Genomic DNA, 20,058 nt, shown 5'->3' with positions numbered 1-20,058 from the left:
GCCCCTCAGGCACCAGGAAGGAGGGGATTGTCTGTCTGTACCTCCCCTGTTCTGTCCCAAAACCCAACACCTGTTTGCAGGTTTGATAATTAACCCAGAACTCCAGCACACTCTGTGACAGCTACCCTGCCTGCCCACAGTGATGCTGCTCCAGCTTCACCAGTCCTCCACTGCTCCCCAAAACCAGGGAATTCTCCCTGCTCAATTGATGACACCCCGAATAACTCCCAGTACCAGCTAAACAGCCTCAGTGGGGTTTAAGACACCTGACAAAACAGGATTTGTACAAGACAGGTGAGCCACAGCACTGAACCTCTCAGGGTTGTGACCACCAGCCCCTGAGGCGCTCTGTGGCCACAGAATAGCTCAGGATCCATGAGGGCTGGAGATCCATGGCACAATCTTGGTCATCACCCAGGAGATGCCTGGGAAGCGTCAGGGGTGGGAACCCGTGGTGTTCCACTGACCAGGGCGTTCAGCTCCCGGGGAGAACCTTGCCATGGCCATGTCCTTTTATCCTCACAGACAATAAATTTGTCCTCTGTTAAAGAGACAACACTTCCAGCCATGTGCCATTAAATAAAGAGCCTAGGGACTTTTAGCCTTTTTAAGCAGTTTACGCTATTTTAGCAAGCTGCTCCCTTGTGCACCTCCTGGGTTCTGTTTAACCAACAGCTCTCTGCTGACTCAACAGAAAATCAGAAGTCAAAACATTTTATAAATAATAAATGCTGAGTCCACTTTATTTGCTTTTTTTAACCTGTGGGGCTGATATTTTCCAAGTTGAAACATCAAAAACTATTTTAAAATTAAATGAAATCTGAGATTCTCATGTAGATCTGAGATTCTCTCATAATTCCCTGACAGCAGTTGATGAACACCTGAGGAAAAAACCAGTTTTACCAGACCGGTAACAAACTCCACAGCATCTGACAACATTTCCATGCTATTATTCAGCATATCTATGTAGAAAAAACACATATGTATGGAAACACAAATAGTACTTTAAAAAAAGAAACACCAAAGATACAATCTCTGTCTCAAGAAATCTGCAACACAAAGGCTCAGTCCTGTAAGATGTTGAGTGTGATAACTAAAGCCTTTACTCACTGCTTTATAAATCCAATTAACTTGATAAATATTACACACATAGTAAGACATCCCTACTGCCACAGCAGTCAGAACCCTATTTCTGTAATTTAACCCAGCCTTATATTGAAAATAGCCACATTTGCAGGGTCAAGACTGGATTTAGGAATGACATATCAGAGTTATGACAGGATTATCTCTGTGGATTTCCTTCTAAACACCTCATCTGCTACAAGCTGGGGAAGGAGTATGTTGTTTAGTAAAAAAACAGATTTCTAAACTAGCTTTCATAACACAAATATCTCAATATGGGGCTTGATCCAGTGCTGAAAGTCTGTGTGCCATGTAGAACCTCCTTAATGGCAAACATTTTACCTGTTCCATGGCTGCCTCTGCGTGCCAGGTATGAGTAACAACCCAGGAGCAGAAATTAGCTAATGAGGCCAATCTTTTTGTCACCTTTTTCTTGTCACCTGACTCTGACTTCCATCCCGGCACAGCCATGAGGAGGTGTGTTTGTGCAGAGCCAGCATCTGTCCCTCTGTTATTAACACTAATTATTAAACTAATCACTGTAGCTCCTTGCAGCAGCTAGCAGAAAGCAGAACTGTGGTGTTTGTGGTGGGTTCCATGGACATTTGCTTTTCTCACTTCCTTTGTTCTCAGGCTTGTTGGCTCCATGTGAACTGACATGGTAGATCATTCTATCTGCTCCTTGTCCCTGGTAAAACCATATCAATAAAATACCCAAATAAAAAACTGACCAAACACCCCAAAACACTTTTTATTTTTTCTTCGCCTTCAGTGATAGCAGATTTCCACTGGGTGACATGGAAGGAAATGCATTACTGTAGCAGTATGTTCTACAAAGTAATTGTAATTATGAAAAAAATGCCAAATACCCCCAGTTGGGGATCAGAACAGGGTCCCTGACCTCACCCCAGCTCAAGGCTCTCCCTCCAGCTACTTGTAAAAGAACTACAGAACTAAACGTAGCAAAAATGGATAAAGTAGAATATTTTCCTACTTGGATTGATTCTGTACTAGAATATCCCTGTATGGGCCATTCACCTTGCTCTTGGACTTGATGATCCTTGTGGGTCCCTTCCAACTTCAAATATTCTGTGAAATATATAAAGTGATTTGCATCTGTTGAGCAGTTCTTCATTGACTTATATGTTTTCAGTAAATTTTTCTGGAGTCAGAAGTCTTTTTTGTCTTCCCTTAAGGAGCATTAAGCAGCAAGGTTAAGTAAAGAAATCATTAAACAACTATATAATGATGAGTTATGAGAGGTTAATCTTAAATCTTTTGAATGTAGAGGGAATATTCAGAAATTCAAGGTAGAAATTGAAATAAATTGAAAGAATTTACCCAAAAGGTTTGAGCCTTCATTCACCTAACAAGAGTAGGGTTGGCTCAGAGTATGTCTGTACAGCAGCCAATGGAAAATGCATGTATTTTATTCTGTAAATAGGACAGTAATAGCTGTGTGTATCTAATAACGATAAGCTTGACTCGTGTGTTCTCACCCACATGGTCACCTGGAGACAGGACATGTACATATTCCAAAGATCAAAACGAAACATAGGCTCTGTTTAAGCCATGAAACAACGTGAAATGTTTTGGCAGCAGAGCCCTGTCCCTGCAATGTCGATAATTGACAGAGCTGTAAATCCCCAGGTCCTTCACTGCCCTTCCCAGCCCCTCACTTCTCCTCAGGTCCCTCTCGCTCCCCCTCAACCCCTCACATCCCCTCATGTCCCCTTGTGAAAAATGCCAATCACTTGGTTTAAAAAATATTAAAAGTTTAATAATAATAAAATGCTTATAAAAATAGCAATACAATTAGAGTAATAAAGTTTAGAGTTAGGACAATCACAAGACAATAAAAAGCAAAGAATTAACAGAGGTCTGGATGCTCTCAGACACTCAGTCATGACAAGCATCCCTTGTGAACAAAGGAATCACCCTTAAACCAATACACTTGTTGCATATTCATACATCATTCATGGTTATGCATACATTCTATTCTAAACAAAAAACTCTGTTGTATGTCAGCTGTTTCTTTTAATCCCCATGGTATCTCCGAGTCAGAGCAAGGCCTGAAGAAATTAGTTTCTTCTGATAAGAAGCCATAAATTTCTCTCCTTTGGAAGATTTAGGTGTTCCTCGAAGTGTGTATCTCATTCCTAAAAAAAAGAAAAAAAAAACCAACCTCCCCCCTTATACAGAGTCTTTATTTTTTAACTACTAAAGTCTTCATTTTAACTACAAAAGCACAACTAATCAATATAACATAATACATATAGTAACTATCTGCGTAGAGCCATGTAATACGCATTTTTCACACCCTCACGGTCTCTCACATCCCCTCATATCCCCTCATGTCCCCTCACATCCCCTCACGTCCCCTCACATTTCCTCACATCCCCTCACGGTCTCTCACATTCCCTCATGTCCCCTCACATCCCCTCACGGTGCCTCACATTCCCTCACATTCCCTCACATTCCCTCACGTCCCCTCACATTTCCTCACATCCCCTCACGGTCTCTCACATTCCCTCATGTCCCCCTCACATTTCCTCACATCCCCTCACGGTCCCTCACATCCCCTCATATCCCCTCATGTCCCCTCACATTCCCTCACATCCCTTCACATCCCCTCACATTCCCTCACATCCCTTCACATCCCCTCACATTCCCTCACATCCCCTCACGGTCCCGCCCCAGCCCGGGCGCGGGGAGCGCCCCCCCCGCCAGGCGGCGCAATGGTGCTGGCGGGCGGCCCGAGAGCGGGAGCCGCGATTGGTCCATGCGGCTGGGGCGTGGCTTCAAGGAACCCCGCCCAGCAAGGCGGTCGGGGGCGGGGCTCACGGCGCTGTTCTGGGCAGCCATTGGACGATCCCGGTCGGGGGCGGGGCCAGGGCAGCGCGCGAAGGCTCGAAGCGGTCCCCGGGCGGCGGGAGCGCGGGCGGGCCATGGCGGCGGTACCGGTAACAACGGAGGGTTCCGCTGAGGTGAGTCCTGCCGCTCCCCTACGTTCGGCATGGCCGGCCGGCTGCTGACGGCGGAGGCAGCTCGCGACTGCCTGAGGCCTTGCGCCTCATCGGGCTGTGGCGAGGTGGAAGGCCCGGGAGGGACAGCGAGGGAAGTGGCGATTCCAGTAACCGTTTCGGTACGGTGCTCTTTCGGGTAGCACTGCCGGTGGCGGAGTCAGTAGTCCCAGCCACCTCTGCCCGCCACCCGTGATCGCGGGCGATCCCGCGCCGTCACTGGGCTCGCCCTTCCTGGCAGACTACAGCTCCCGGCATGCCCCGTGCCCGCCCTGCCGGCCGCGGGGCACGCTGGGAAGGCCGCGCTCAGCCGGTCTCCAGGGGCGCGGTGCATGCCGGGAGGGCTGCGGGGCCCGCCGTGAGGGGTCTGAATAAAAATAAATAAATAATAAAATAACGAGTGAAAGTCTCCCGTGTGAATGCCATCACATCAGCCAATGTCAGTTCTGTGCTTTTGCTGTGTAAACTCCCACGTATACTACCTTATATGTAAATATGCTACCCCACATGTAAATAGTCACTTGTATTGATAAATATGGTAAATATCAATAATAACAATAAGTATTACTAAATATGTAAATAGCATAATCAGACTATACGGAGAGTGCATATGGATTTCCTTGTGTGTGAGGTTTTGGAATGAATTTGGATGGCAGCAGTCAGGACTACATAAACATTACGTTACCTCATTAAGAAATTTTTAATTTAAAAAATGGTATTTTGCTTTGTAGCTTCCACTGGCAGATCTGAACCCAGACTTGCAGAAACCCCTGGACAGCGACTCTGACAGTGGCCAGGGCAGCTGTGAGACAACCTCCCCAGGCCCCCTTGGCAAGAGCACAGCCTCCTTCGAGGACAGAGGTCCGTAACAGTTCCATGAATTGTTTTTCTCCAACTCTACAGTTTTTGTTTAGTAAATACCTTTTAGGAGATTGTCACTGCTTGACCTGTAGGAATCCAAATTCTTGTTGTTGCTCAGAATGTGGGTAGGCATCTTTAAACCTCTGAAGAGTGCTACAGAAAGAAAAATATTGAATGGGATGTGCCTTAATTACTGATTCACTTTTTTCCTTGTCTTGTTTAATCTATGTAGTGTGATTTTTTATTACTATTTCAAGGCAAGACACTACCAGTGAAGAGTTTTCAGCTTTTCTTTTTTTTTTTTTTGCTTTGCTTTTTTTTTTTTTTTTAAGGTTAGAAACTTTTAACATCAATTTGGGTTAATTAAATGCTGTTCTCTGGGGAGAAGTGGATTTTGGAAAGTTGAGTTTGAAGCATGAAAGATTTTTCACACTTCCATGAGAAGCTCATTTGCTGTGGATGGTGACATATGTCAAATTTAACGGATGTAAATTTGGTTATTTGTTAATTAACTTGTTGCACTTTCCTTTTTTATTTTCATGTGTTTCTCCAGATTCAGAAGAAGAAATTTTTGTGCGTAAAAAAGCAAAAAACCAGAAGGTGCTTCAGGACAGTGAGAGCGAAGAGGAGGAGGAGGATGGAGGCTCACCTGTGCAGGAAGATGCTGTGGGTGGAGACAAGGAAAATGGGGAGGAAAAGGAAAATATTGCTACTGAAAAGAATAAATCCCATCGGGTTCGCCCAGCTCTGCTGGACACTGATGACAGTGACACTGGTGACCCTTTGCAGATTGAAAACCTTGAAACAGGCAGGACATCTGGCTTGCCTGAGGGTGAGCTGGAAAAGGAGAGACCCCTAAAATCTGGGAAAAAGTACAGGAAGCATAAACACAAACACAGCATTGAAGAGGAGCCAGCAAAAGAAGCTGTAGCAAAACCCAGAAGGAGAAAGGAGAAGGAGAAAATAATGGAGTCCATTAAACAGCTGAAGAAAGAAAAGAAGCCTGTGGCAGAGGTGGGTGTTTTAGTACAAACCTTCAGATAACTTCTCAACTAAGTTAAATTTATTGTTGTTTGTGGTTATTCTGTTGCAAAGCTTCAGTGTTGTGTCCACATTCCTGCAGCAGGTTTGAGATCCACAGAACACCATACAAGTTTAACCTGCAAAGTCTGCAGGTTCATTTCAATTTAATTTGCAGTTTAAGGAAGTACAAAACCTAACACTTGATGATTTAATGTAATTTTAAATTAATGTCAAAGAACCAAAGGGACCTTCTGAAGGGAATCACAGGAATAATTTATTCTTCTGGAAGCAGGTGGATGGTGGTGAGAGGCCTCCCTTCAATGACAGTGGATGTCTGCTGGATGACAAGGACCTCTTTGATAATGGCTTGGAAGAGGAGAGTGATCAGCCCCTTGAGGATGAAGAGTCTCTAGAATCCATTCGAGCAGCTGTGAAAAAGAAAATAAAACAATACAAGGTAACAGTTGGCTGTGACACAAAAATTATTGTAAATGTTCTCTTTTTCAAACTGATAGAGAATAGGTTTAGATGAGATATTGGGAAGGAATTTTTCCCTGTGAGGGTGGGGAGGCCCCTGAATCCCTGGAATTGTCCAAGGCCAGGTTGGACAGGGCTTGGAGCACTCTGGGACAGTGGAAAATGTCCCCATGGCAGAGGTGGAAAGGGATGATCTTTAAGGTCTTTTGCAACACAAATCATTCCATGGTTACTGGATTTATCAGGAATTTGTAGCTGAGCAGGTTCTAAAACTCTGATGATGGAGGAGTTGTACTGCTGTGGCAGAAGAGAGGAGAGCCTTCTGGTTTTTGTTTTTAAAGATGGAGGGATGTTGTTCTGGCAAGTTAAAAAGATAATGCTGTAGCAGGAGCTTTGGAATCTGCCCTTGTGTGGGGTTTGTGCTGGTTTATGAGAACCTTGCTGGCTTTGCTGACCAGTGTTAGTTCTGTACAGTTATTTGTGATGTGTTTGCCCTTGATAGTGCCAGTGTATTGATATAAATCTTTGGATTTCTTCTTATGCCCCATAGAACAAAGAACATTTTCCTGACAGTGAAGGCTACAAACATGTATTTGATGAGGAGAATGAGGAGCCTGTATTAAAGGAGCCAAAAAGGAAGGTGAAGTCTTCATCTTTTTAAAACTCTGTATTGTTTGTCGTGACTAAAATGGTTTTGTGTGCACAGTATGGCTTTTTTGGTTTTTTTGGTTTTTGTTTTTTTTTTTAGTGGATTTATTTTGACTCCTTGCTTTATTCCAACTCCTTGCTACTTGAAAGGGAAAAATAAGCTATTTAAGAAGTAGAAATAGAGCCCCATGTTTTGTTCCCTGACTTCAGAAGCCTTTCTTTTCTCCCCTTAAGGAGCGGAAAGCAGCACGCTTAAGTAAAGAAGCCATTAAACAACTACACAGTGAGACCCAACGACTTATTAGAGGTAAAACTTAAATTCTTACTATGGAAAGGTGTATAAACCGTTCAGAAATGCAGAGAAGAAAATGAAAGAATTTACCCAGGAGGTTAGAGCCTTCTTTGACCTAATATGACTTACTGAGGTTTTAAGGGTGCAAGACCATTTTTATTGAAGGACCTGTTAAAGGTATTTTTTTAACTAGTGAAAATAAAGATACTGGTTGGCAAATAAAGGGCACTCAGATGATGTTTTAAATCTTCTCTCACCATCTTTCTCTGGCAGAATCATCTGTGTCTCTCCCATATCATGTGCCTGAGGCCAAAACTGTTCATGACTTCTTCAAGAGCAGACCTCGACCAGCATGTCAAGGAAATGCCATGGCCCTGCTGAAGTAAGGACTTAAACCTTCCTCATCCGATTTTTTCATAAACTTTACACATCTCTAGCTTTTCTTTGGAGGATAACCAGACTTTCTTAGGCTCCTTTAAATCTGCAAAAGTAGGAAATTAGGAGAATATAATTTCTAACATCAGGCAATGCTGCTCTCCTGACAAAGTCAGGATGACTTTGGGGATGAGGGTCAGGAGAAACTCATATGAAGGAACTTACTGATGCAGAGTTACTTTAATGGGATTTAGGCTGAACCCCAATATTTTACTTGGACTGTTGCCTCTCTGAGTAATGTGTAGTAAGATACTGAAGCTACAGTAATCACAAAATCCCTCAGGAATTTCATACTCTGATACTGTAACCAGTACAAAACCTTTACATTTCCTTGAGTTCTCACAATGAAGGTTTCCAGATTTCTGTCTTTCATTTCTGCTTACACACTAATGACAATAATTAGGAAATGGCTCCTCAGGCTTATCTCCCTTTCACACTAACCATGGGTGGTATGTTTCTTTCTGCCTTTTTTAGGTCCTCTAAATACCAGCTGTCCCTAAATCAACAATCTGCAGCCATCGGGAGCAAGGACTGCAAAGATGGGCCAGTGGAAGGTGATCAGTCAGCAGCTACTGAACCAGAAATGAACCTGGGCAGAGATGTTGATGCTTCTGTGGCTGAGCCTCCTGCTGCTGAAGGGAAGAACTTGCCAGAGGACTGTGGTGAGCAGCCCAGGGAGGACAGGGAGGATTCTCATGCAGTTACAGGGACTGTAACTGATGATAACACAGAGGAACAGCAGCTCTCCAACTGCCTGAGCACTGACTGTGATGAGCAAAAGGAGAGTGAAGTTCCTCCAGTATCTGGAGATGCCCTCATGGAAAGAGGGGAAACAGCCCCAGATGCACAAGGTGAAAGAAAGAGCCAACAAGTGGGGCCTGGGCTGGTGGCACAGCCTGAAAAAGTGAGGAAATCCAAGCTGGATAAACTTCGTGAACTGGGAATAGACCTGTCCATCCAGCCAAGAATCTGCTCTGACAATGAATCCTTCATAAACCTTGATGAAGCTGATTCAAATAAAGGTATTACAAGTTGTATTCCTAAGCAGTGTTGATCTGAGCTTGACTGGAAAATTCAGAAATATTTAGGTGGTAGAACAGTCAGTCACATTCACTTACTAGTGTGGATTCTTTGAGATATGTTAACTTTATGTTAATTTAGAGTTGCCTGGTGCCTGGGAAGCTGGGCTGTAAGTGAATTTAGGTCTTGTGGACAAATAGTAGTCAATGGTAAGGTAATTTAATATTAGCTAATATCAATGACATACAAGCTACAGTATAAATATTCTGTGGTGGTTTATTATTAGTCAAATAGAATGGTGTTGCAAATATTTTAGTATTCAAGATTTAGCTTTTAAACTATTATTTTTTAAACTTAGCTTTAAACTAAACTTCGGGGGCAAAAAAAGCTCAAGACCTACTCTTACTGGAACTCTTAACAATCACTGCTTTTACATGCTAGCACATTGATTTAATTAATATGTATTTCAAGAACTAGAAGCCCTGAAAGCACGTTTCTTGAAGCACACTCTCCAGACATCAAAATCCAAAGGGGAACGGGCCATAAATATGAACATTATCCGTAAGGAAACAACATCTGATGGGAAAGAAGAGCTGAGAGCAGACGTGGTGCCAGCAGTTTTGGCTGCAGAGAGCCTGGAGGAAACAGTCCACGCAAAGCCAGGTTGGTGGGGGAAAAGAAGAGATAAGAATTGAATTGGAAAACACTTTTATCTTTATTTTCCTCTCTCATGCTGTTTCCCAATGCTGCCCTACAAAATACAGGTGAAGGGATCTTCATCTGTAAGATTACTGTATATGCTCCCTTTAATGGATAGCCCTCTTTTAATAAAAAAATAGCAGTGGCCTGTGTAGGACAGCCTCAGTCAGATCTTTGTGACTGGTTCCTCAGATTCCTCATGCTTCCATGAGAAGCTGTGGCTGCCCCATCCCTGGAAGTGTCCAAGCCCAGGTTGGATGGGGCTTGGAGCAACCTGGTCTAGTGGAGAGTGTCCAAGCCCATGACATTGGTGGAACTGAGTGAACTTAAAGGTCTCTTCCATCCCAAACTCTTCCCTGAAACTTTTCCTGTGCAGGTGAAAAGCTCCAGGCCCTGAAGGCCAAGCTCCAGGAGGCCATGAAGCTGCGCAGGACTGAGGAGCGCCAGAAGCGGCAAGCGCTGTTTAAGCTGGACAATGAGGAGATGCTGGAGGAAGAGGAGGAGGAAGAGGAAGAGATGACAGATGAGTCTGAGGAGGAGGAGGAAGAAGGTGATCATGAGGTCTGTATGCAACATTTCTCCATAACCTCATCAGCTTCTCCATTCTGCTTTATCTCCCAGTGGAATAGGACTTTTGTACACTACTGATGGGGGAAATTGCTAAGAATTCTTCCTAGAAGCAAAAAAATTTCTGTACTTGGCATATTCAGGGTTTTGAATTCATGAGTATTTTCTATATTTGTCTAAACACTATAAAACCAAATAGAAGTGTTGAAAAGGTTTTGATGCCCCTTTCCCTTTTTTTAAATCCTTGGCTCATTGCTGGCAGGGCCAAACTGGCCACGTGCCTCACCTGGAGTAGGGTTTGCCATGACAATAATCGTTATATCTGTGCTGTGCTTGGGGATGTTTTTTAGAAATCAGATTTTCTCCTTAATGAAGCAGAGGAAGATGATGAAGATACAGAAGAGAAACACACTGAAGATGGTGATAAAGAGACTGACAAAGAATCAGTTGATGGAGAAAAGCTGGAGAAATCTGAACATGGTGATTCTGTTCTAAAGCATCCTTCAACAGAATCTACATTAATGCTTTTTAAGGACAGCTCTTCAAAAATGGGGTAAATAATCCAAGCCTTAAAAATGGTGACCGAGAAATTTTAAGTTTGATCTAGCATGTGTCGATTTTTTTATTTAAAGTGACTTCTATAAGTATTTTTGGGTTCCCTTGGTTTTTTTGCAATTTGCAATTAAATAAATTTAAATCCTAAATTTATTAACAAATACCTTTTATGAATTGTAGATATTCTCTTCCTGATGAAAAACTGGAAATGGAAGAAACTGCAGACAAAGGACCTACCAAGTTAGGTAAAGTAGAATTATTGCCCTAAATAATTGCCTTTTTTTTTTTTTTTTTAAACTTAGCATATGTAAAAGTTTCTATTTAAGATCGGTATTCAGTATTTGTTATTTCATCACCTGTATATACATGGAGTATGAATTTAAAAGTTTAGATTGATGAAAAAGTACATGGGCTTGAAAAAACTAGAGGGAAAAATAGCTTTTAAAATAATACTGAAAGAAATATGAAATGTCAGAAATCAATAAGATAAGTAAAAAAATGTAATATGCATTCTGTGAGAGGAAGGAAATCCAAAATGACCACAAAATGAATTTTTAACAAGTTTTCAGTGTTGAAAAACATTATATTGGGGTTTTGCTGGATTACACACATAAAAAAAGTTAAGCACTATTTGTTTTATTTCCAGAGGATGATGATTCATTTTCTCTACCAACACTGGCAAAGGAGAGCAGCCACAACAGCAGCTTTGAGTTCATTGGCTCCATGATCCCATCCTACCAGCCCTGTAACAAACAGGCCTCGAGGGGAGGGAGCTTCTTACCTGCAGCAGGAGGGTTCAGGTCACCCTCCCCAGGTTTCTTCAAAACAAGTTTCATCAGCTCTGCTTCCAAGGTGAGATTCTCAGTCCTGATCATGTCTTATACTAACACAGAGGGAAGTAAATAAATGTGTTTTATCCTGATGGTCAGAGCTATCAAAAGAATCAAACCAGACCAATGCTTTGGTATCAGATTTCAGCAAACTGCCCCTTGGGTTTGTGTCTACATTGGAATGGATAAAAATTACATTATAAAACTTATATTCTTTAAAAAATGATGCTATAATCTGGCTTTTGTATCTAAAATTTATGCATCATAAATATGGTTTTTAAGAATGCTTACATGGGCTACACACATTTAATATCAGTGAACTCCTGTGGTAAATTGGAGCAGCATGGGCATAATTTGACTCCTGCTTGGCTTGGGTTAGAAGGAACCTCAGAGCTCATCTCATCCCATCCCCTGCCATGGGCAGGAACACCTTCCACTGTCCCAAGCTGCTCCAAGCCCCATCCAACCTGGCCAGGAGCACTTTCAGGGATGGGGCAGCCACAGCTTCTCTGGGAAGTCTGTTTCACTGCCCTTTGCATTTAAATTTAGGCTTGCTAAACAACTTGTATATTTTTGTATTCCCTTGACTAGAGCTCGGGAAAGACCTCTGAGCCTTCTCTTCCCATAGAAGATTCCCAGGACCTGTATAATGCCTCTCCTGAGCCCAAGAGTTTATTTCCAGGGGCTGGGGAATCAAGGTTTCAATTTTCCCTGGAAGATGACACTCAAAGCCAGCTGCTTGATGCAGATGGGTGAGTGATGGGTGTAAAGGATGGCGTTAAACAGAAATAGGATGTGCAGACCAGCAAGATTTTTCTAACTACAGCCCTTCTTTCAGGTTCTTGAATGTTGGACAGCACAGGAATAAATACCAGTCCTCAAAGCATCAGCTGCCACTGGCTAGCATGGATGAGAATGCCATGGATGCCAACATGGATGAGTTACTGGACCTGTGTTCTGGACAGTTCAGCAGCCAAGCTGAGCACGTGCCAAACACCAGCAGCACCAAAAAGCAGAACATGGAGGAACTGCTCAATCTTTGTTCAGGGAAATTCGTGTCTCAGAGTATGTCTTGAATTCTCTTTTCAGTTTTGCTGGTTATTTGATTTAGAAATTTTTAGCTGAGGCGACTTCAGGTCTGGGCACTGATGCCACCTGTGGAATTGTATCTCTGTTGGGAGCTTATGCAGTTTTATTTCTAGGGTGTTCTCTGACACTTCAAGAGCAGAAATAAGTTGCATCTTATTGCTTTCTGTAGCAGGTTCTCCAACATGGGTTTCTTCAGTGTCTTCCAAAGCAGAAAAAGACAGTGACATAGAAGATCCAATGGCAGAGGCTCTGGAGCTTTGTTCAGGCTCCTTTCCCACAGACAGGTTAGCCTTGCTCTCCTAAAATCTGTAGAAGTTAATTCTGGTAACTGTCTTGTTTCACTCTTAGAAGTGTTTTCTTGTTTAACATCAATTTGCTGTCAGTGAAAGTGTGCTTTGTTTTGGAGGTGGAGGAATATTGCAAATTGCTCAGCAATTACGCTCTAATTGGCAGCATAAACTGTTTCCCACAGCTACTGTGAAGGGAGATTCTTTGTCTTACACTGATAGTGAAAGAAACAGTGAAAAACTTTCATTAAACTGAGAAAAGATTATTAAAAGTGGGACTTTTTGGAGTCTGTTCTGGGCTCTTGCCCAACTGCTGTAACCAAATGTAAAGTTGGATACTTGGAGTTTTTTATTGACTAAATTGGGAAGTGTTGTTTATTGACTAAATTGGCTGCCTGACAAAAGGCTAGTGAGGCTTAACAAGTGGGACTGTTAAGAGGATTCAAGAGGGATTTGAGAGGAGGAAAAAAAATGGAAAAATTAGTGCTTGTCCCATGGTTTCTGCAAGTGAAGACCTGAAGTCTTAAAACATCAACTCAAATGGGGATTTGATGCATTTATAGCTAAATGCTGCTGGCAGATTGTAGCTCTGAGCACTCACAAGTACTTGATAATAGCTGAGGTGGGTGTTGAAATTTTGCCTTGATTTACTGGAGGTAAAATGAAAATGCCTTTCTTCCATTTATGTTTTCCCTAGGGAAGAGGAGGAACAAGAAGAACTTGGTGGTTTCCAGATTTTAACAGATGATGAGGCCTTTGCAAGTGAAGAGGTATGAACTGATGGAGCCAGGTAGATTCTGGATCAAATGCTAGATTTTTAATATATCCATTAATGCAAAGTACCACAACTTCCATAACAAGCTACTGAAACATTTTTTTAGAGCAAACTTTGGATCACATAAAAGATCTTGTTAATATAATGATACAGTGAAAAATGCAAATCCTCTGAAATATGCCTGAAGTTTTAGAGTCTTTTTAATTAAAGAACAGAAAAAGTTGTCATTACAAAGCAATCCACTCTCAGAAATTCCTCATGTCTGAAAACTTTCTCTTTGACAGGATGAAAAAGATGAAGATAGTGCTGCTGAAGAAGCAGAAATGAGTGATGAAGAAGTGCTGAGACATAGACCAGGCTTGAAGAAAAAACTGTAATTATTTTTTAAAATCTTAATTACCAGAGAGAATAGAATATTAATAGCACTAGAAATTTAGTTCGGAATTATTCCCTGTCCAGCAGATGTTTATATGATCTGGTTTTTTACTTTGGAGGTATCATGTTGCATGAATTTAACTGTGTCACTTGTGGGTTGTAGATGATTTCCATTATATATAGAAATCAAATAGCCACAATAAAAGCAGTGCAACATTTTTTTTTGACCAAAAAAAGGGATGCAAGAATATTGTTGTCATTCCTCATGTCTTAAGATTTTATTTGTTCTAGCAAGAAAAACACAGAGTTGACAGTTATTGCCATCATCTTTGGAATCTGGTGGATGACAATGATTTGGGGTGGTACATGATGCCAGGCTATGTGTGTAAATGTGCAAGAACTCAAGGCTTGGTCTTTCCAAAAATTACATGAGAAATTAGGACACATTCTTAAGAGATGTGTTCATTTTTCATCAAAAGATAAATCTTGGTTTCAGAAGATTTGTGTGATGGCTGTTTTGCTCCCAAACTGAACTCTTTTGACTTTCTTTCATAGAAAACTGCGAGATTTCATGGAAGAGGAGGCAGAGCTGTCTGGCAGTGATGTGGGAAGTGAGGATGAGTATGATGGTGAAGACCTGAACGAATATGAAGAAGAAATTATCGACGAGGAGCTCCCAAACGAAGCGGAATTGGGAAACCAAATACAGAAATTCCACATGTCAGTGCCATTATCAGTAGATTTTTGGGTGTGTGTGAGGCCCTGGCTGTGGCACAGAGCCTGGACTGACCTGTCCCTGTCTCCTGTGCTGGCAGGAAGGCGATGCTGGACGATGACAAGCGCCAGCTCCGCCTGTACCAGGAGAGGTACCTGCTGGATGGGGACCTGCACAGCGACGGCCCAGGCAGGACCAGAAGGTTCAGATGGAAAAACATAGGTGATCTGGAATCCAGAGTTCATAGAGGGGGAGAAAGATTGAAAACAGAGCTTCTGTGTGTGTGTGAAGTAGCACTTTGTGCTCCTCAATAAAGTATTTCGGGAATAAATTGGTGGGGGGGGATGATTCTGGGGTTTTTGTTTGGTTGGGGTTTTTTGCCTTGTTTGTTTGATTGGTCTTGGGAGTTTTTTTGTTGTTTTTTACTAGCCTCCATTTTTAAAATTCATAACTGACTGTCTTGTTTTGTTGCCTAGATTTTGCTTCACAGATGGACTTGTTTCAGAGAGATTCAGATAATGAGGAGGAGAATGAAGAGTTTGATGAGACAGAAGTGAAATGGAGAAAGGAGCGATTTGAGCGGGAGCAGTGGCTTCGTGAGCAGGTATGGTGAGATGCTAGAAAGGCTTGCTCAGTCTCTGTATCATTGCTGGATGTAAAATTGTTTATTCCTCAAGTTAAACTTCAGTATTAGGTCAGGTTTCTCAGCTGAATTTGATGCTGTTCATTAAAAGAACAAGGACAGTGAAGTATCTAAGAAATTACCATCACCTCTTACAGTAGAAAGTAAATAAAAATTAATTTACCTAAAGAAAATTACTTAAAATACTGAATGAAATGTCCATTTGTAACACGAATTTTTTCAACTGTCTTCTCTCTGCTACAGAAGGAAAAAAATAAAGAGCAGGAGGAAGAAGAGGAAGAAATTGGTGGAGACAGCGAATTCATGAAGCTGGCAAAAAAAGTGACTGCCAAGTCCCTGCAGAAGAAAGGTGAGTTTGATTTTTATTAAAGTGACAAAAAAAGAAGAGAGGGAAAGAGCTCAAAAACTGATCTTTCCCCCATGTCTCTGCCAGCCAGCCCAGCAGTGGTGGCACAAGGCACAGCTCTGTTACCCAGGAACCCGTTTGAGGCCTTCAGACCTGCCAGTGACACCCAGGTGGGTACCAACCCTCAGAAATGGCATTTCCCAACACAGCCAAGTCAGCTGCCCCTGAATTCTGGGCACTCCTGATTTGTGTTGGTGTAATGTGTGAGTAGAGAGTAGATTTTCTCTGAAGAGTAACTTACTAAGCAATGTGCCTTATTTCCTGAGAGTGGTTTAATGCAGCTTTTCTTTGCCTTTCAGATAAAAAATGGGTCACTCTTGAACAGACCTAAAGCTGTCCTTCAGAAGCTGGCAGCAATGTCACATCTTAATCCAAATGCCCCTCGAAATTCAAGGAATTTTGTCTTTCATACACTTTCACCAGAGAAGAGTGAAGAAGAAAAGGAGAAATCAAAACCTCAGGTAAAGATTTGGGTAGCAGGTGCTGCCTGTTGTGGAGATTATTTGAATATACAGGCAATGAAATCTGCCAAGCAGTTAAGAGCACTGCTGTCTTAAATACTCCCTGTGTGCTCTCAAGCCAAATATTTCCTCTCATAATTGAGAATTTAAACTTTTTTCTTTTTTGACATGTTTTATTCTAATGTGTTTGACTGCCCTTAGGTGAAGAAGAGAGGCCCTTCTGCAGTGATAACATCAGCAGCAAAGCGGCCCAGGGTAGAAAGCTCAGAGGAAACCAGTCAAAGCCGAAGCATTTTCCAGTTCTTGGAGAGCTGAATATTCCTGTTTGGAGCCAGAGATTGTCTCCTCTTTGCCAGCTGCAGTTTATTTTGCCCATCTGCCAGAAATCACCAGGAAAGGAAACAAATGGGTGCCACCTCATTCACAAGTTCCAGTAATTTCCAGGCAGTGGTTTTGTGCTTTACTTTTTCTCTGTGGCAAACGGGAGCACAAAATCCATTCCTGGTTTGGAATAAAATGCTGACTTGATCTTTCTCAAGCATTAAGGAAACTTCCACTGCTGTGGGCTGTCCTCACAGGTGCTGCAGAAGTATCAGTTCCACCTGGAAATACCATTGATATGACAAGGAAATACCTCAAGTAGCTGAAAGCACAAAAAATGAGGAATTTCTACAGCTCTAGGAGAGAATGAAGCAGTGTTGGCCATGGCAGGACACTTGTTTACACTTGCAGCACACAGTTTTAGCTGTTGCTCCCTCCAGTGTCTTATTTTCTTTAATGCTGAGCATTTATTAAGCTTCTCCTTTTAAGAAGCTCTAATTTATCCTTGAAATGTTTACTTTGTGGAAAAGGTTCCAGTCTCTTCTGAGGCAATATGAGAAGGGTTTCTTTCCAAGTTTTTATTACTGTAGATGTTCTTAAACTTGCAGATGGATGTGTGTGTGGAGAGGGGAGAATGTGAGTAATGTGTGGGAGAGGAAAAGTTTCAGGGTTTTTTTTTTTGCATTGGTGGGGGGAATTGCTGGGGTTGCTTTGGTTTGCCCAACTTCAGGCTGTCTTAAACCATCCATTCTGTTGTTTTCATGGAAGCTGCATTCATCCAAGAGAAGCCATCCATTGTTGAGCAGCCAGTAAGGAGAGGGCTGCTCTAGAATGAGGGAATTTATAGGGAACTCTCATTCACAACTACTCTAAACATTGTGAGAGAAACATGAGCCAGAGTGTCCAGCAATCCTGATATTTCTGATCACAAGTTGAACGTGTTGGAGGGCAGATAATGGTGCCACAGGGTCCTGCTCTAAAACTAAACCTCTCTGGGAATGGATGTCACATACCTGAGGTGCTGACACCATCAGAGAAATATCTGAGCTGTAAATTTTGTAACATCTTGAGCACAAGCCTGTTGTGCTGTGTGTAAAATATTTTATTGTACAGTATGTTATAAAGAATTATGGTACTAATTGAAGTGCAACTTTACAATAAAACATGGTTTTAATTTTGGAGGCAGTTAGAATTAATTTATAGGATTTCAGTCATGTCTTGGGGTTCTTTTCCCCTCCAATGTTTTTTATTTCTGTCCGTGTCTGTTTTTTCATTGCTGCTTTTTTTTTTGTAGCCACAACTCTGCCCTTCACTAGGAACAGCTGCAATAATATTGGAATACAACAAAAACAACTCCTTGTGTTTATTGGAGTGTGGATTTTCAACTCAAGTCTTCCACTTGGGTTTGCATAAAATTCTTGGCCTGAAGATTATGGGTTTTTTTTCCTGCTTCAATAGTTTTGGATTTTTTAGTTGCTAGACAAAACTTTCTTTTTCCTTGTCTTAAGAAGTGTCTATTTTAGTTCAGTGCAGCAAGTCTAATGATTGATGTACCTGGATTTGGGATTGGAAGTTTAGGGAAGAGGAATGACCTTTCCTTCTTTGTTATCAGCCTTTTCTTGAAGGACCATGTAACTAAAAGATTTCTGAACACCTACTTCATTCTTTATCAGTGTTTCACTGATATGAAAGTTGTACTAATTCAGCACAGCTTTGTTGGGTTAAAACATTCAAGCTCCGAATTTGGGCATTTTCCCTGAATTTTGCTCCTGCTCTGCCACTAGAGTGCAGCAAGAGAATGTGCTTGCTCTGGCACAGGGGCAAGGCAAAATCATTAAACCTTAAACTGCGTCTTGACTCCAGGGGAAATTCTTGCAGTTTTCCATGCTCTGGCATTGGAAGGGATTAAATTTATAGAGACCTATAATTGCCATCTTTTTGCATTAGAAAGTGGTAGTTTGAAGAGCACCTTTAGAGGATTGGCTGGGTCCTAGTGGTTTCCTGGCTTTTCCTCAGCACATGCTACTAGCCATAATTATGGCTTTTATTTTGCTTTCTCTGTAGAATTTTCCCTTTAAAATACATTTTCCTTGTTCCAGAGCCAAGGGTAGAAAAATACTTTTGAGCCTGAAAAGCTTATAAATTGAAGTACATGGAATGGGAACGTTTCTGGCTGCATTTCCCCACAACAACTTTGCAGTAGTTCATGGTTTGTGAGTTGCTGCTGGAAGCTCTGCATTGCACCCTAAAAATTCCTTGCCTGGGAGCATATTCCATGCCAGGGAATGGGAACAGTGGGAGGAGGCCAGGGACAGGTTTTGTGGGAGCTGGAATATCAAGGAGAGAGTTGAGCCACGTGCTGAGATGCTGCTGCTCTCATTGTGCCAGACCATCCCCAGAGCTGGGGGCTTGGCCTGACCCTCACCTGTGCTCCCACCCCTGCCCTGCCCTGCTCCCAGCCCTCTCCTGGCTCCAGCTTTTCCAGGGCTGCCCCTCTGCTCCTGTCTGGCACATTAACTCAGCTTTGCCTTCTCATTTTCAGGTATTGATTCAGCTCCCTGCTCCTGGCACGGATGTGAGGCTGCTGTGCTAACGGGGAGAAAAATCCTCCCAGTTGCTGCTGGAAGTGCCAGGAATGGGCTGGGAAGGAGGGAATGGCTCAGGGTGGGGATGAGGGTCCTGCATCCAGGCACTGCTGCAGCTCAGCCTCAGCAGAAGCTGCTCAAAGGTTGGATTTGAAGATCCTGGAGGTCTTTTCCAGCCTCAGTGCTTCTGTAAATGGTGTCTGCAGGGCTATGCTGGGCTGAAGGAAGAGCTGATTCCCCTTCTTCCAATTCCCTCCCTTTTTTTCTGCCCTAACTGTGCCTGGGATAACTCAGAGGAGTTACAGCTGAGCATTGTCATTGGTGATGTTTGGGTTTGACTTTGGTGCAGAAGTGGCTGCAGCCTGAGATTTTGATCTGAGTTGAGTAGCTCTAATAATAATAACACTTCTCTGTGCCTCAGTTTCCCTTTGCCACACAGGGGACAGGAGGAGTAAAACCCATGGGCTCCTGAGTTCCTGATCCTCGACTGCACCACGGGAGCCTTGATAAGAGCAGTGCTGCTAATACACATCACCTGCTGAGTTTGCAGAGAGAATGAGCTTTTGGGAACCCAAGTGATAATGGAGAATTCTTTAAAAAGACTTAAAAGCAGAGGGAGGAGCAGCCCTAGGTGTGTGGTAAAGGTTGACATTGCAGACACGTTTATAATCCCAGCTCCCGCCGCCGCGTGGCTCCTCAGGGCTCAAGGCACTCACTGAATTATGTTTTCTTTCCCTTTTTTGCCAAGAGACTGAAAAGGGGAGAGAAAAAAAACTATTTGTTTGTCTTGTCTAATTTAATTTATGTTATTTATCAAATAGACAGGTTATTTGGGAAACCAGATGGACC

The 20,058-nt window shown here is 42.4% G+C and overlaps 1 protein-coding gene across 1 annotated transcript; it reads left to right on the top strand.

The window, feature by feature from the left end:
• The first annotated feature begins 4,000 nt into the window (after nucleotides 1-4,000).
• CLSPN (claspin) lies at nucleotides 4,001-16,977 on the top strand. Its single transcript, XM_021554760.3, has 25 exons — nucleotides 4,001-4,109; nucleotides 4,877-5,006; nucleotides 5,560-6,020; nucleotides 6,322-6,486; nucleotides 7,057-7,146; nucleotides 7,389-7,461; nucleotides 7,720-7,828; nucleotides 8,356-8,903; nucleotides 9,373-9,564; nucleotides 9,977-10,161; nucleotides 10,518-10,720; nucleotides 10,903-10,967; nucleotides 11,369-11,574; nucleotides 12,144-12,304; nucleotides 12,391-12,617; nucleotides 12,811-12,925; nucleotides 13,626-13,698; nucleotides 13,988-14,076; nucleotides 14,634-14,798; nucleotides 14,894-15,015; nucleotides 15,270-15,397; nucleotides 15,680-15,785; nucleotides 15,870-15,952; nucleotides 16,142-16,303; nucleotides 16,505-16,977. Exons 1-25 carry the CDS (start codon nucleotides 4,071-4,073, stop codon nucleotides 16,616-16,618), a joined length of 4,011 nt encoding a protein of 1,336 aa, XP_021410435.2. The 5' UTR covers nucleotides 4,001-4,070; the 3' UTR covers nucleotides 16,619-16,977.
• The last annotated feature ends 3,081 nt before the right edge of the window (nucleotides 16,978-20,058 follow it).

The sequence above is a fragment of the Lonchura striata genome, chromosome 26, assembly GCF_046129695.1.
Source record: "Lonchura striata isolate bLonStr1 chromosome 26, bLonStr1.mat, whole genome shotgun sequence".
Classification (NCBI taxonomy): Eukaryota; Metazoa; Chordata; class Aves; order Passeriformes; family Estrildidae; genus Lonchura; species Lonchura striata.
This window is presented reverse-complemented; position numbering and strand designations above follow the sequence as displayed.